This window comes from Suncus etruscus, chromosome 5, assembly GCF_024139225.1.
Source record: "Suncus etruscus isolate mSunEtr1 chromosome 5, mSunEtr1.pri.cur, whole genome shotgun sequence".
In the NCBI taxonomy this organism is placed as follows: domain Eukaryota; kingdom Metazoa; phylum Chordata; class Mammalia; order Eulipotyphla; family Soricidae; genus Suncus; species Suncus etruscus.
Window position 1 is genome coordinate 16,183,150 of NC_064852.1, and position 14,144 is coordinate 16,197,293.

At 52.4% G+C, this 14,144-nt stretch overlaps 1 protein-coding gene across 3 annotated transcripts in view; it reads left to right on the plus strand.

Moving 5' to 3' along the window:
- The window catches only part of DNM1 (dynamin 1), a 59,691-nt gene extending 50,068 nt beyond the window's left edge, over positions 1-9,623 (plus strand). For 2 of the 3 annotated variants that reach the window (XM_049774234.1, XM_049774236.1), the window contains exons 20-22: positions 4,523-4,764; positions 5,108-5,323; positions 9,076-9,623. In XM_049774234.1, the coding sequence (XP_049630191.1) occupies positions 4,523-4,764; positions 5,108-5,323; positions 9,076-9,136 (519 nt within the window). In that variant the 3' untranslated portion in view covers positions 9,137-9,623. The other variant, XM_049774237.1, reaches the window with a different exon arrangement.
- Positions 9,624-14,144: the final 4,521 nt, after the last annotated feature.

Here is a 14,144-nt window from a genome sequence, read left to right on the forward strand (position 1 = left end):
GACACAGGGCTGCTGTCCAGGACCCCTGGATATGTGGGAAGGCTGGGCAAGGGGCCAGAGAGAACATAGGGCGGTTAAGGTACAGCGGATTCCAGTGCCTGCAGATGACTCCCCAAAACAACACTAGAGGTCACTCCTGAACAAAGAACTAAAAATAAATTGTTCACGCAGCACCCCTCAGCACCCCCAGTGTGAGCCAACCCCACTCCAAAGAAAGAAATGCGATACGAGCTTCCTCTATTCCTAGACAGTTTTACTAGGCAAGAGGTGTAAAAGAGGGCAACATTAATTTTGATCCCTTAGGTAACTCGGTCTGCTCAAAATAATATCTTTTTGACATATCATTCATCCTAAAAATAATTAAAGGTAGGAGGCTTTTATGAGTAATAGTAGAGTGAGTAGGGTGCTTGCTTGCTTGCTTGCTTTGCATGCAACTGATCCAGGTTCGATTCCTGGCAGCCCATGTGGTCCCTTGAACCTCCCAGGAGCGATACCTGAGTACAGAGCCAGGAGTGAACCCTGAACACAATCATGTGTGACCCGAAAACAAAAACAAACCAAAAAAAACTAAAGAAAAATAAATAAAGGAGACTGGAGAGGACAGCACAGTTGGTAAGGCCATTGCCTTGTATGCAGGCAACCCCAGATCCATCTCCAGAATCCCAGAGGGTCCTTTGACCCTTCCACCAGGTATGATCCCTGAACACAGAGCCAGAAATAAATCCTGCATATGACCTACATATGACCCCAAAACCAAAATGATTATGATAAGAACAATTAAGATCATTTTCTATACTTTTTGTCACTCTGGTTTATGATTCAGACTTTTTCTTTTACTGAAAATACTTTCAATCTGTATTTAGATTTCAGGATTTTTACAATTAAAAAGGGGACTGGAGTTATACTATAGTAGAGCACAATGGGTAGGATGTTTGCCTTGCATGGGACTGACTGAGTTCAATCCCCGGCATCCCATACAGTCTCCTGAGAACCACCAGTAGTAATTCCCGAGCATTGTTGCAAGTGGCCCAAAAACCAAAAGGAAATAAACAAGGGGGAGAACTTACGTACGTGAGTTGTTCCAAACATGTACCAGGAATCTGTAATTTTGAGAACTCCCGGAGCATACTTTGGAAAGACACTCATCCAAAGAACCACTTTGATCCAGTTTAGTGAAAAGCTACCATCTTTGAGGAGTTAGCACAGGATTTACTTCCAGGTTTGGCAATATTTCTTCTTTTTTGGGGGTTGTCTTTTTGGGGGGGCCACACCCGGCTGCACTCAGGGGTTACTCCTGGCTCTACACTCAGAAATAGCTCCCCGGGATTCGAGCCATCGTCCTTCTGCATGCAAGGCAAACACACTACCTCCATGCTATCTCTCCAGTCCCAGGTTTGGCAATATTTCTTGTGTGATTTTTTTTTGTTTTTGTTTTTGGGTCACACCCAGCAGCTCTCAGGGGGTTACTCCTGACTCTGCGCTCAGAAATCGCTCCTGGCAGGCTCAGGGGACCATATGGGATGCCAGGATTTGAATCACCTCCATGCTATCTCTCCGGCCCCTCTTGTGTGACTTATTTTCTTTGAGAGTTGTGCTTGGGACTTCTCCTGGCACAGTGTTCAGTGAATCATGTGATGACAGGTATGGAAACCAGGGCTCCCACATGCAAAACATGAGTTCTGAGCATCTGTTCCCTCATCTATTAGATACATCTAACAATAGAATTAAAGAACAAATAAATATGAAGTGTGTCAAGCTAATAGGAGATACCCAATCATGTTTTCATAACAGATAGATGACATCCAGGTTTCTGGTTATAAAATCTTCAACATAGCTCCATGAATAGTTCCAATATAGCTTCAGAGTCTGCTTGATCATACCTGGGACTTTTTGTTTTTTTGGTGGTGGTGGTGGGAGGCTGGGGCCACACCCATTCAGGGGCCACACACATTCAGGTGTTACTCCTGGCTCTGTACTCAGAAATTACTCCGGGCAGGCTCAGGGGACCATATTGGATGCCAGGGATCAAACCCAGGTCAGCTCCGTGCGAGGCAAACATCCTTCCTGCTGTGCTATTGCTCCTGCCCCCCCCCAAGACTTTTCCCTTTATGTTTGTTTGGATATTTGGGAGGGGGGAACAACAGCCAGGGTGCTCAGGGACAGCCTACTTTTGGCTCTGTGCTGAAGTGTGACTCCTGGCAGTGCTCAGGGTATTATTTGCTGCCAGAGATCAAAACTGGACCTCTGGAGCGTAAAGCCTATTTACTGTCTTTTTTTTTTTTTGGAGGGGGGGAGTGGGACACACCCAGCAATACTCAGGGGTTACTCCTTGCTCTATATTCAGGGGAGCATATGGGATGCCAGGATTAAACCTGGGTCAACCACGTGAAAAGCAAGTGCCTCTCCACTGTACCATTGCTGCAGTTCTCTTACTAGCCCTGAACCATCTCCTCAACCCAATACCTGGGACTTTTCGGGTTTTTTTGTTGTTGTTGTTGTTTGTTTCTCAGCTACTCCTGGATGTGCACAGGCATAACTCTTGGCCCTACACTCAGGAATTACTGCTGTCAGAACTCTCAGGACCATATGGGGTGCCAGGGATTCAATTGAGTATGCCCTACCTACTGTGCTATTACTCCAGCCCCTACCTGGGACATTTAAGGAGAGGTTTTTTTGTTTGTTTGTTTGGTTTGTTGGTTGTTTTTGTTTTTGCACCACCCCAGAGGTAATCAGGGCTTACTCCTGGCTCTGTGATCAGGGATCACCTGATGGTGCTCAGGTGATTTTGTATAAATGTTATACCAGACTTGAACCCAGGTCAGCTGTGTACAAGGCACCTATCCTCTATACCCACAATGGCGAACCTATGGCACCCGTGCCAGTGGTGGCACGCGAAAACCTTGCAGTTGGCATGTGGGAAGGTCCACAATTAAGATATGCTGCACGTGCCGCATAGTTTTTAGATACTAAAATCTTTTTTTTTTTTTTTTTTTTTTTTGGTTTTTTGGGCCACACCCGGCAGTGCTCAGGGGTTACTCCTGGCTGTCTGCTCAGAAATAGCTCCTGGCAGGCACGGGGGACCATATGGGACACCGGGATTCGAACCAACCACCTTTGGTCCTGGATCGGCTGCTTGCAAGGCAAACACCGCTGTGCTATCTCTCCCGGCCCAGATACTAAAATCTTGATATTAAAATTTAATTGACGTACTGGCACTTTTGAGGAAATTCTTTGGTTTTGTGCGGCAGTTTGGGCACTCGGGCTCAAAAAGGTTAGCCATCACTGCTCTATACTGTCTCTTCGGTGCCTTTTATGAAGATTATTAACCTACCTGTGCATTATTGTACAGGGGCTAAGGTACTCCAACCTAGCTTGTTCCCCAGGACTGCATGTGCCAACCCAGTTTGGTCTCCAGTTCCACATAGGGTTCCCTGAGCATTACCAGTGGGTCACTTCCAAGAACGGAGCCAGGAGAAGCTCCAAAATCTGGCTATGACCTAAAACCAAGCAAATGAAAACAAATATTACAGTTCACCTGCTACCTATACTTTTGCTTCTAGAGCACTCAGAAAATGTATGATTGTCACATACTTCTCTGAGTCCAATCATGCATGCAAACGCTTGAAAAAGAGGAAAAGGGGGCCGGGCTGTGGCGCTAGAGGTAAGGTGCCTGCCTTGCCTGTGCTAGCCTACGACAGACCGCGGTTTGATCCCCCTGCGTCCCATATGGTCCCTCAAGCCAGGAGCGACTTCTGAGCGCATAGCCAGGAGTAACCCCTGAGCGTCAACAGGTGTGGCCCAAAAACCAAAAAAAAAAAAAAAAAAGAAGAAGAAGAAAAGGCCTCATTTTACCTATAAGAAAACTGAAGCTTCAGGAACAGGGAGTTGAGGTCCAGAGCGATAGATAACATAGTTGGTAGGAAGTTTCCCTTGTACATGGCAGACTAGGGTTCGATCTTAGGCATCACTTATGGTCCCCTGAGCACCACCAGGAATAATTTCTGAGCTTAGAGCCAGGAGTAACTCCGGAGCACCATTCCACTGAGTGTGGCCAAAAAAAGAAAATAAAGGGCCCGGAGAGATAGCACAGCGGTGTTTGCCTTGCAAGCAGCCGATCCAGGACCAAAGGTGGTTGGTTCGAATCCTGGTGTCCCATATGGTCCCCCGTGCCTGCCAGGAGCTATTTCTGAGCAGACAGCCAGGAGTAACCTGAGCACCGCCAGGTGTGGCCCAAAAACCAAAATTAATTAATTAATTAATTAATTAATTAATTAATTAAATAAAATAAAATAAAAGTAAAAAAAATTTGAAGGGAGAACAAGCGTTCTGGCTGATTGAAAGGCCCCAAGTGCCCTTCCAGTCTGGAATAGAAAAGATCCCTTTTCATCTCTGGACCTCTGTGTTCCTGGGCAACAGAGTGAGTGACCCAAGGAGCTTGGAGAAGTGGGTCCCCAAGCTCTGAGGACCCTGAAAGGGCGCAGATCCCCAACCCCGGCTCTTTCCCTTCCTTTCCCTCCTGCAGACCAAGGAGTTCATCTTCTCGGAGCTCCTGGCCAACCTGTACTCGTGCGGGGACCAGAACACCTTGATGGAGGAGTCGGCCGAGCAGGCCCAGCGGCGCGACGAGATGCTGCGCATGTACCACGCCCTGAAGGAGGCGCTCAGCATCATCGGGGACATCAACACGACCACCGTCAGCACGCCCATGCCCCCGCCCGTGGACGACTCCTGGCTGCAGGTGCAGAGCGTACCGGCCGGACGCAGGTACCAGGGCCGGCCCCTTGCGAAAGCCCCCCGAACCCGGGGCCCGCGGGTGGAGGAGGAGGAGGAGGACCGGGGACGGCTCCCACCTGGAGCGAGGGGCGGAGCTTAGAGAGGGCGTGGCTTCGCGGGGCGGGGCTTCTGCTTGGATGGCTGGTTGGGCGGGGCTCCGGGCGGGGCCTTATATGGGGAGCCTGTGGTGGGCGGGGGCCGAGGGCGGGGCTTGTGCTCCGGGGCGGGGCTTGCTTTATATGCGTGGGCGGGGCCGGCCTCTGGGTGGGCGGGGCCGCTCACCTCTTTCCCTCTCTCCCTTGTCTTCTTCTGCATCCTTATTCCCCACCACCAGGTCGCCCACGTCCAGCCCCACGCCGCAGCGCAGAGCCCCCGCCGTGCCCCCAGCCCGGCCCGGATCCCGGGGCCCTGCTCCTGGGCCTCCGCCTGCTGGGTCCGCCCTGGGGGGGGCGCCCCCCGTGCCCTCCAGGCCGGGGGCTTCCCCTGACCCTTTCGGTCCTCCCCCCCAGGTGCCCTCGCGCCCCAACCGCGCCCCGCCGGGGGTCCCCAGGTGAGTAAGGAAAAGGGGCTGAGTGCAGTGCAGTGCGGTGGAGGCACGGCCCCTGGGGTTGTGGGGTTGAGGCTGGGAGGGAAGTGGGGCCGGATTCTGGGTGCGCAGCAGCAGGTCCAGGAGGCCCTTCTCCATCCCCAGGCCTCAAAAGGTGGGTGCAGGAGCTGAAAGAGGGGTGAGAAAAAGGGCGGGCTGGCGGAGCCTGCCCCCACCCCCAGGGGGTCGCTGAGTCCCGTTCTCGTTTCTGGGGAGAGACACCCCCCTTCTTCCCAGCCTTCTGCATGGCTCCCTCCTCTCCCTCTCTCCGCTCTCTCCTACTTGGCATTTCCCCCTCCTCTCGCCCTGTCCTTCCTCTACTTCTCTTTCCCAGCCTCTGAGCCTACTACTGTGCTAGATTGGAGGAGCTAAACCCAGAGCTGGAGAGAGATTCCATCTCGATGCACTCGGGACTCCCCTAGTGCCTTCCTCCCCTTCCCAGGAGGGGGCTGGCCTCTGGCCCCCAGGAGCACATGTGTGTATGTGTGTGAGTTGTGTGTGTGTGATGTGTGGCACGGATGAGCAGCACATGTGTGGGGCGTGCACAGCCGTGTGAGTGTACGGGCAGCCCCCGAGCCCCGGAAAGGTATTGGGGTCCGTGGATCAATCCCAGGGCCCTCCTGTTTCCTGTGCCCTACTCTATCTGGTCAGTGTGTGTAAGCGGCAGGAACCGGCACAGTCCACCCCATTCATGGAATTTTCAAGTAAAAAAGAATTGTGTTTGGAGCCAGAGTGGTAATACATCAAGGAGGGTGACACTGGTTCAATCCCCGAACCTCATTTAGTCCAGTTCCCCAAGCCCCACCAGAAGCAATTCCTGAGAGCTGGAGCGGCATTTGTCTTGCATGCGGCTGTTGCAGCACTGCCAGGAGCAGTCCTGAGTGCAAAACCAGGTGTAAGCCCTGAGCACCACTAGGTGTGGGCTCCCTCTCCCCCCATAAAGTATTTATTGTGATTCTTCTTGAAGCTTTGCCCTCTGAACTGTGACCCTTTGGCCTGGAAGTGTTTCCCACCCTGTGTGACCTGTCACTGAATAGAGTGTCTGTGCAGCCTGCCCTGTCTCCATCTGACTGAGCTTCTATGGAGTAGAGAGAGCTTGGAGCTTGGAGCTCACTTTCCACATTGTTGGTGGTCAGGCTCTCTGGAGACAGGGCTGGTTTAACAGTGATCATGCAGAAGTGGGGGGCAGGCAGACAGGACCCGAATGCTGGCCTGGTCCTGGAACATCCAGAAATGTTCCTTCTAAGGCCTTTGCCCTGCTACCCTGTGATCACACATGTGTCCCTCTCTCGGGGTAGGTGGGGACCCTAGGGGACCAAAGCAGAGACACCAGGGGTGATCTGCTAAAGCCAGGCTGGAGTGTGACTCCCTTATGGTCTCAAACATGTGCCAGACTGATGCTAAGGTGTGGCCTGTGGGAAATATGAGCACAGGTCCCAGGGTTGCTCATTCCCTGGAGACTGAAGTTGCTCACTCGCTGGAGTCCCTGAAGTGACTGTCCTTGAAGGGAAACTTCTAGAAACTCAGATCAGTCTGGGAGGCTATGGGGGGACTTGGGCAGGGCCCGGCCACTGAGGGGCTGGAGGGGTTGGAACAGGTTGGGGGAGCCACTGGCCAAAGCCAGAGTGCAGCAAGAAAAGACTTTCCATGGAGCCAGAGTGATTGCATAGCAGTTAGGGCATTTGGCTTGTGGGGGTGGGGGGAACTCTTGGATTTGATCTTCGACATCCCAGATGGTCCCCCAGTACTGCCAGGAATTACCCCTGAGCTCAGAGCCAGGAGTAATCCCTGAGCACCACCGGATATGGCCCCAAACAAAACAAAACAAAACAAAACAAAACAAAAATGATCAAAATAAATGGCTACCTAGGGACAGGGATGGGGCCGGCCTAAAGAACCTTCCAGAACCCAGGCACCTGAGTCAGGCCGCCTGAGTCGGACAGGCTGAAGGGACCTTAGGGAGCTCTGGGTGGAACGAGTTCCTCGGGATTCTCAGCGGCAAAGCCTGCCCCTTCGGAGCCCGAACACTCAGCCCCCTGACACACACATGCAGTGAGCTGGTGCAGACCCCCACGCGTGGGTGAGCTTCTGTGTCGTGACTCGGCTTCCTTGTCCCCCGTGGCTGCATGGCCCAGGCCCCACTGCACGTGCCGACCAGTGAGGGTGACGGGGGAGGCAAATGCGTGTCATCTGTGGGACGTATGTCAGCGTGTGCATGTGGGGGGCCCCCCGGGGGGGCCTCCTCTCCGCATGTGTGTGCACGCCTGTGCGTGTGCGTGGCGCCCCCTGCAGGCCTGGCTCCTCGAATGCGTGCGTGCGTGTGAACTGCCATGTTGATTTCGTGCTGTCTTTCAGAATCACTATCAGTGACCCCTGAGGAGAAGCAGCCACGGTAGGTACATGCCCCCTCTCAACCTGCTGCATGAACGGTGTGTCTGCCCCCTGCTGCACCAGCTCCGCAAGGCGGGGGGGGGGGGGCACACCCAGGGCCACTGAGCACCCCACCCCACTTCTGCAGCTCCAGATTTATTCTGTCTTCTTTCTGTCCTTGCTGCTGGCTGGCTCTCTCAACCTCCCTTCTCGGCACACTTTGGGACTCAGTGTCACCGGCCCCGAGACCTCCAGGGCTGAGCCCGGAGTGGAGCACTCTGGCTGGGGACAGGCTCCGCACCAGTTGCAGGAGCTAGATGAGGGGCTCCATGCTTCTGGTTTGAGTAGAAGGGCAGAAACATGAAAAGGTTTTTTTGTGGGGGCACAGGGGGCAGGGCTGGACTGGACTCAAGCAGCCCGGATCATTGGAACTTCCTCCTGGGGGTGTAACCTATTCAGAGCAGGCAGCCAGCTCCCAAAACAATCAATTTGTACCACTAGAAGGTTCAGCCCATCCCTGGCTGGGCAGCTTTGAGGGACCCGGTCCCTCCTGCAGGGCTACTCCTAGGGGTGCTGGGGTGACCGGCACCTTTCAGCCAAGTGGAGGAGTATGTCAGCTCAGTGGGGCAGGCCGGCTTCTCAATGCTGCCCTTACCAGCCAGCACTGTGCCCAGCAAGCCACCTGCCTCTCTCTCCCCAACACTGATTCCTGCCCTTCTGCTTCCCCCAGCAGGAAGGGCCCAGCCTCACCTACACGACCAGCGGTCCCCCGACCCGCCGCCGAGGCTCCCCTCTTAGACTTATAAACCTGGGGCCCCTGGCATCCTGCTGCTGGCCCACCTGGCCCGGCACCACCTCCTCAGGGTGCCTTCCTGGAACGCCCGGGCTTCCGTGCCCAGTCTGAGGGGGTCTCCAGTGGCCCCTATCCTCTACAGCCATCCTTCTAGCCTTGTCCCCTGGGGTTCAACCAAACAGTATTCTTTCTCCCGACTCTGGCAGAAATGGGGCGCACGGCTCCTCCAAGGCCAGGGTGACCCTGAGCCTGTAGGTTGAAAGTTGGGGGGTGGATGCAGGGAGGGGAGAAACGGGAAGGCAGAAGTGGCATGTCTGAGGCGGCCTGGGGGTGCCCTGCCTGGCAGCGTGAGAGGCCAGTGTGTGTGGCAGAGGAAGGGCGCCCAGTCTCCAGCCCCACTCCCAAACCCCTGGTTCCTTTCCTCCCAGAACCCTCTCCCACCCTTTCCCCCACCTCTTCTCTCCACCCTCCTCCCCTCTTCTGCTCTGGCCTTACCAGCTCTCTCTGTCCTCTCTCTCCCCTTCTCTCCCTCTGCTTTCTCTCCAACTGCCAGCCGATCGGGGCAGGCAAGTCCATCCCGTCCTGAGAGCCCCCGGCCCCCCTTCGACCTCTAACCAGATCCCTCCTGTACCTCGGAGACTTTCCTTTCCAAGCCTGCCTGGACCGTGACTCCACTTCGAGACTCCCCAGCTCCCCCCGAGGCCCTGCCCCTCCTTTCTCTGTGACGTAGTCCATCGTAGTGGTGAGCTGGCACACCCAGGTGACGTTGGTGAAGCTTGTGCCCCCTCTGTGGTATTGCTCCCGGCCTGTTCTAGAAATTCTTCTCAATCTGCGTGCGCGCAAACACACACACACACACACACACACACACACACGTGTATCTATGGCCGCTCAGCCTCACCATGCTGCCCTCGGGGAATGTTCCAACCCCGACATCGCCCACCCCACAGTGTGCCACCATGACAAGTTCCCCCCTGTTCTCCCGGCCCTGTGGCCAGCCAGCCCCCCTGCTGCTGTGTGGGCATCTGTCCAGGTCTCTGACCTCGCTCCGTCTTGCTCTATCTTGGCTGAGAATAAAACCCATTTCTGAACAATGGGAAACCAATGTGTCTGTGGGCTTATGTTGTCTGGGATGCTCAAGGTTCAACATTGGGGTACAATATCAGATGATAGTATAGTAGGTAGGGTGTTTGCCTAGACACAGCTGACCCAGGTTCTATCCCTGTCACACCACATGGCCCCTCAAGCTCTGCTAGGAGTGATTCCTGTGTGAAGAGCCAGGAGTAATCCCTGATCAAAACACCAAAAACAAAAATCAACATTGAAGCATAAGGCTGGGTGGAAGGTCCCCTAAAGTCCAAGATAGGCTTGGAAAATACCTGGAGGTTCCTGGTTTCATCCTGTGAAACCTGCTCTGGCCACCAGGGGGTGGGAGGCAGACACTCTGGATGCACTGCAGAGGGGACAGAAGAATCAGGACTAGAGGGGAAGTCAAGCCAGGGAAGGGCTTGGATCTGAAGACATGGGTACGAGCATCTGAAGGCATGGGCATGGGGATCAGAGGGGAGCTGCCAACCTGCTCTCCCTCCTGAGCACTCCACCAAAGTGTCAAGCCTTGAGCAGAAGCACATGTCCTCTGCAGGCAGGACCCAGCCTGTTCACACAGCTCCAGGATGGATCCACATCCATTGATTGAAACCCAAGTGGAAATAGAACAGTGAGTCTTGGACAGCAGCCCATCCTCTCCTCTCTCCCTGTCCTCTGCCACTAATATAATTAGTCACCCCTTGGGGCTGGAGAAATAGCACAGCAGTAAATAGCATAGACTTGCACATGGTACCCCAGTTCAATTCCCAGCATCCCATATGATCCCGAGTGCAGAGCCAGGAGTAACCCCTGAGCGCTGCCAAGGGGTGGTCCCAAAACCAAAATATATATATATATATATATAAAGCAATAAAAAATAAACTAGTCACCCCAGTAGTGCCTAGAACTCAGTTTCTCTGCCAGTTCCCCAGTAGTGCCTAGAACTCAGTCCTTCTGCCAGCTTCAGCCCTGTTCCCTGGAGTGTCTCCCCTTCTCAGCCTTGGGAGCCTTAAGTTAACTTCTGGGTATTGTCCTTTTCCCACCCTGCACCCCTTTGCAATGAGACCCGGATGCTTAGGCAGGAGACACTCAGCTACCCCCATGCTCCCTATGGCTTGGCTTGTCATAGACTACAGGACAATGTCTGCCACCAGAAGCCATGTGTCCTCTTTGGAGCTGGTGTCTGCCCCATGTCACCCCCCTGCAGGCACCACCCCCACACACAGTGCCACTCCTGATATGACTGGTCATGGCTGGGTGCAGTGAGGGGGCCACAGGGTCAGAAGAAGGTCTGCTGGAGAGTGCTCTGGTAGAATTTGGGGGTGAAGCGCTGTTACTCTCATTTTGATGATGAACCATACCCTAAAACCATGCTCAAGGGTCATTCCTAGGTGGGCTTGTGGGACCATCAGTGGTACTGGGGATGGAGCCCAGGTAAGCTGGGTACGGAGTTGAAGTCAGCCACTCTGGGTAGCTCCAAACCCTCAACCTTCTGAGTCAGTGCTGCCAGCAGGAGGCGGAAAAGAAAGGATGAATATATGGTCTCTGCATGTCCAGTAGGCAGCAGGCAAGTAGGCCCGGAACCTCCTTGTCCTTTAGGAATGGACCTGGGGAAGTTCCCTCCTAAAGTGGTATTTTCACCTTTACCTGCTCCCCAAAAGGCTAAACAACAGAGCACAGGCGCTAGAGCTTAACTTGGGCTTAGTTCTGGCTCTGTACTCATTGGCTGAGTGATGCCAGGCCAGTCCCTTGGTCTCTCTGAGCCAATTTCCTCCTGGGGAAATGGGGTGAAGGGTGGAAGAACCCCTAGTCGCAGACCATCTTGGGGTCAGGTTGGAGGTTTGGAGTACAAAAGATAATCACCAACATGTGGCTCAGTGTTTTTGTTGATTGTTTGTTTGGCTTTGGGTCACACCCAATGGCGTTCAGGAGTTACTCCTGGCTCTACACTCAGAAATTGCTCCTGGATAAACTCTGGTCCGTCTGAGTCTGCCTCATGCAAGGCAAACACCCTAACTCTATGCTATCACTCCAGCCCCAGGCTCAGTGTTTTTGGGCCACATCCAGTGATGCTCAGGGATTACTCTTGGCTCTGAGCTCAGGAGAGCATATGGGATGCTAGTTGGCCCCTGTGCAAAAAACAAACATGCTACCCACTGTGCTATTGCTCCAAACCCATGGGCAGCCTTTTCTTACTCTTCCTCCTTCTGCCTGCACTCCAACTCTGGCCAGCAGCTCCCCCAACCTATCCCAACCACACCGAGATGCACCTTGCCCAAGTCCCTCTCAGTTATCCATCAGCCTCCCAGACTGGTCCACGAGTTCCTGGGATTTTTCCTCGCCAAAGGGTCTTATGGGCTGTGAGCAACTCTGAGCTCAAGGCAGGAACCTGTGCTCACAGTTCCCATAGGCCACACCTCAGCATTGTCCTAACACATGTCTGGGGCCATGAGGGAGCCAAACTCTAGCCAGACATAACAGATCACTCCTGTAGCGATATGGGTGCTAGAGTGATATCACCAGAGCCCCGGTCCCCCTCAGTCTACCCAGGCTCATGGTGGACCTGCCCAGCCAGAGACCACTTTCTATCTCTGAGACTTCATGGTCCTCACAGTGCCCATGGGAACCACTGACCCCTGAGCACCAAATCAGGAGTAGCCACTGAGTACTGCTGGGCATGGCCCCAAACTACAAAACTAAAAATGTAGATAAATAATAAATAGCATAAAGTACATAAAAAAGAAAAGCCAGGGGCCAGAGAGATAGCATGGAAATAAGGTGTTTGTCTTGCATGCAGAAGGACAGTGGTTCGAATCCCGGCATCCCATATGGTTCCCTGAGCCTGCCAGGAGCGATTTCTGAGTGTAGAGCCAGGAGTAACCCCTGAGCACTATTGGGTGTGACCCAAAAACCAAAAAAGAAAAAAAGAAAAGCCACCCTATGAACCTATTTACAATGGTTACTCATGAAACACCCTTTGTCCCATTGTTTTGAGAGATGTCACCACTTGACATAAATACAGTTCACTGTACCTACTGTTTTCTTTATTTTTCTGCCATTTTTTTTTTGAGTCACATCCAGCGGCACTCGGGGATCACTCCTGGTTGTACACTCAGAAATTGCTCCTGGCAGGCTCTGGGGACCATATGGGATACCAGGATTTGAACCACTGTCCTTCTGCATGCAAGGCAAACACCTTACCTCAATGCTATCTCTCTGGCCCTACTGTTTTCTGTATTTTATTTTATTTTCTTTATTTAACTGTTTACTGATTTGTTTAGTTTTTGGTACCAAACAAGCAATGCTAAGGGATCACTCCTGGTAGGCAGGGTAACCACAGGGGTCATTTGCATATAAAGCAACGCAACTATCTTTCTTTTTCTTTCTTTCTTTCTTTCTTTCTTTCTTTCTTTCTTTCTTTCTTTCTTTCTTTCTTTCTTTCTTTCTTTCTTTCTTTCTTTCTTTCTTTCTTTCTTTCTTTCTTTCTTCTTTCTTTCTCTCTCTTTCTTCCTTCCTTCCTTCCTTCCTTTCCTTTCTTTCTTTCTTTTTTTCTTTCTCTCTCTCTCTCTTTCTCTCTTTCTCTCTTTCTCTCTTTCTTTCTTTCTCTCTTTCTCTCTTTCTCTCTTTCTCTCTTTCTTTCTTTCTTTCTTTCTTTCTTTCTTTCTTTCTTTCTTTCTTTCTTTCTTTCTTTCTTTCTTTCTTTCTTTCTTTCTTTCTTTCTTTCTTTCTTTCTTTCTTTTTCTGCCCATCATACTGGGAGATTCCCAAGACTTATTTCTGGCTCTCTGCTCAGGGTTCACTCCTGGAAGAGCTGAGGGGACCCGCTAGTATCAGGAAGAGAATGGGGGTTGGACACTTGCACAGAAAGCACTTTAACCCCTGAGCTATCTCTCCAGACCCAATTCATGACAAGTCTGAAAGTGTTTGGGAGTGGAAGCTTAAGATGCCATGGAGGTGTCTAAAAGGGTATCTGGAGGCTTCTTTAAGGAAGTTCAGCTGCAAAAAAAGAGGCAACATCTTAGAAGGAACTGGAAGAAAAATACTGCTTAGGGCCCGAAGCAGTGGCGCTAGAGGTAAGGTGCTGCCTTGCAAGCGCTAGCCTAGGACAGACCACAGTTTGATCCCCCGGTGTCCCATATGGTCCCCAAGCCAAGAGCGATTTCTGAGCGCATAGCCAAGAGTAACCCCTGAGTGTCAAAAAAAAAAAAAAAAAAGTACTGGTTAGGCCAGAACATTAATACAGGCAGAGCGCTGGGCTGGTCTATGGGTTGTCAACCTCAGTTTGATTCTTGGCAAATCACAGTGGCTCGAGTTCCATCAGGAGTGATCCCTGAGGACAGAGCCAGGAGCAAAGCCTAAACTGGCAAAAAGAAAAAAAGCACTGTGGGGCCGGAGAGATAGCATGGAAGTAAAGTGTTGCCTTGCCTGCAGAAGGTCGGTGGTTTGAATCCCGGCATCCCATATAGTTCCTTGAGCCTGCCAGGAATGACTTCTGAGCATAGAGCCAGGAGTAATCCCTGAGTGCGGCCGGGTGTG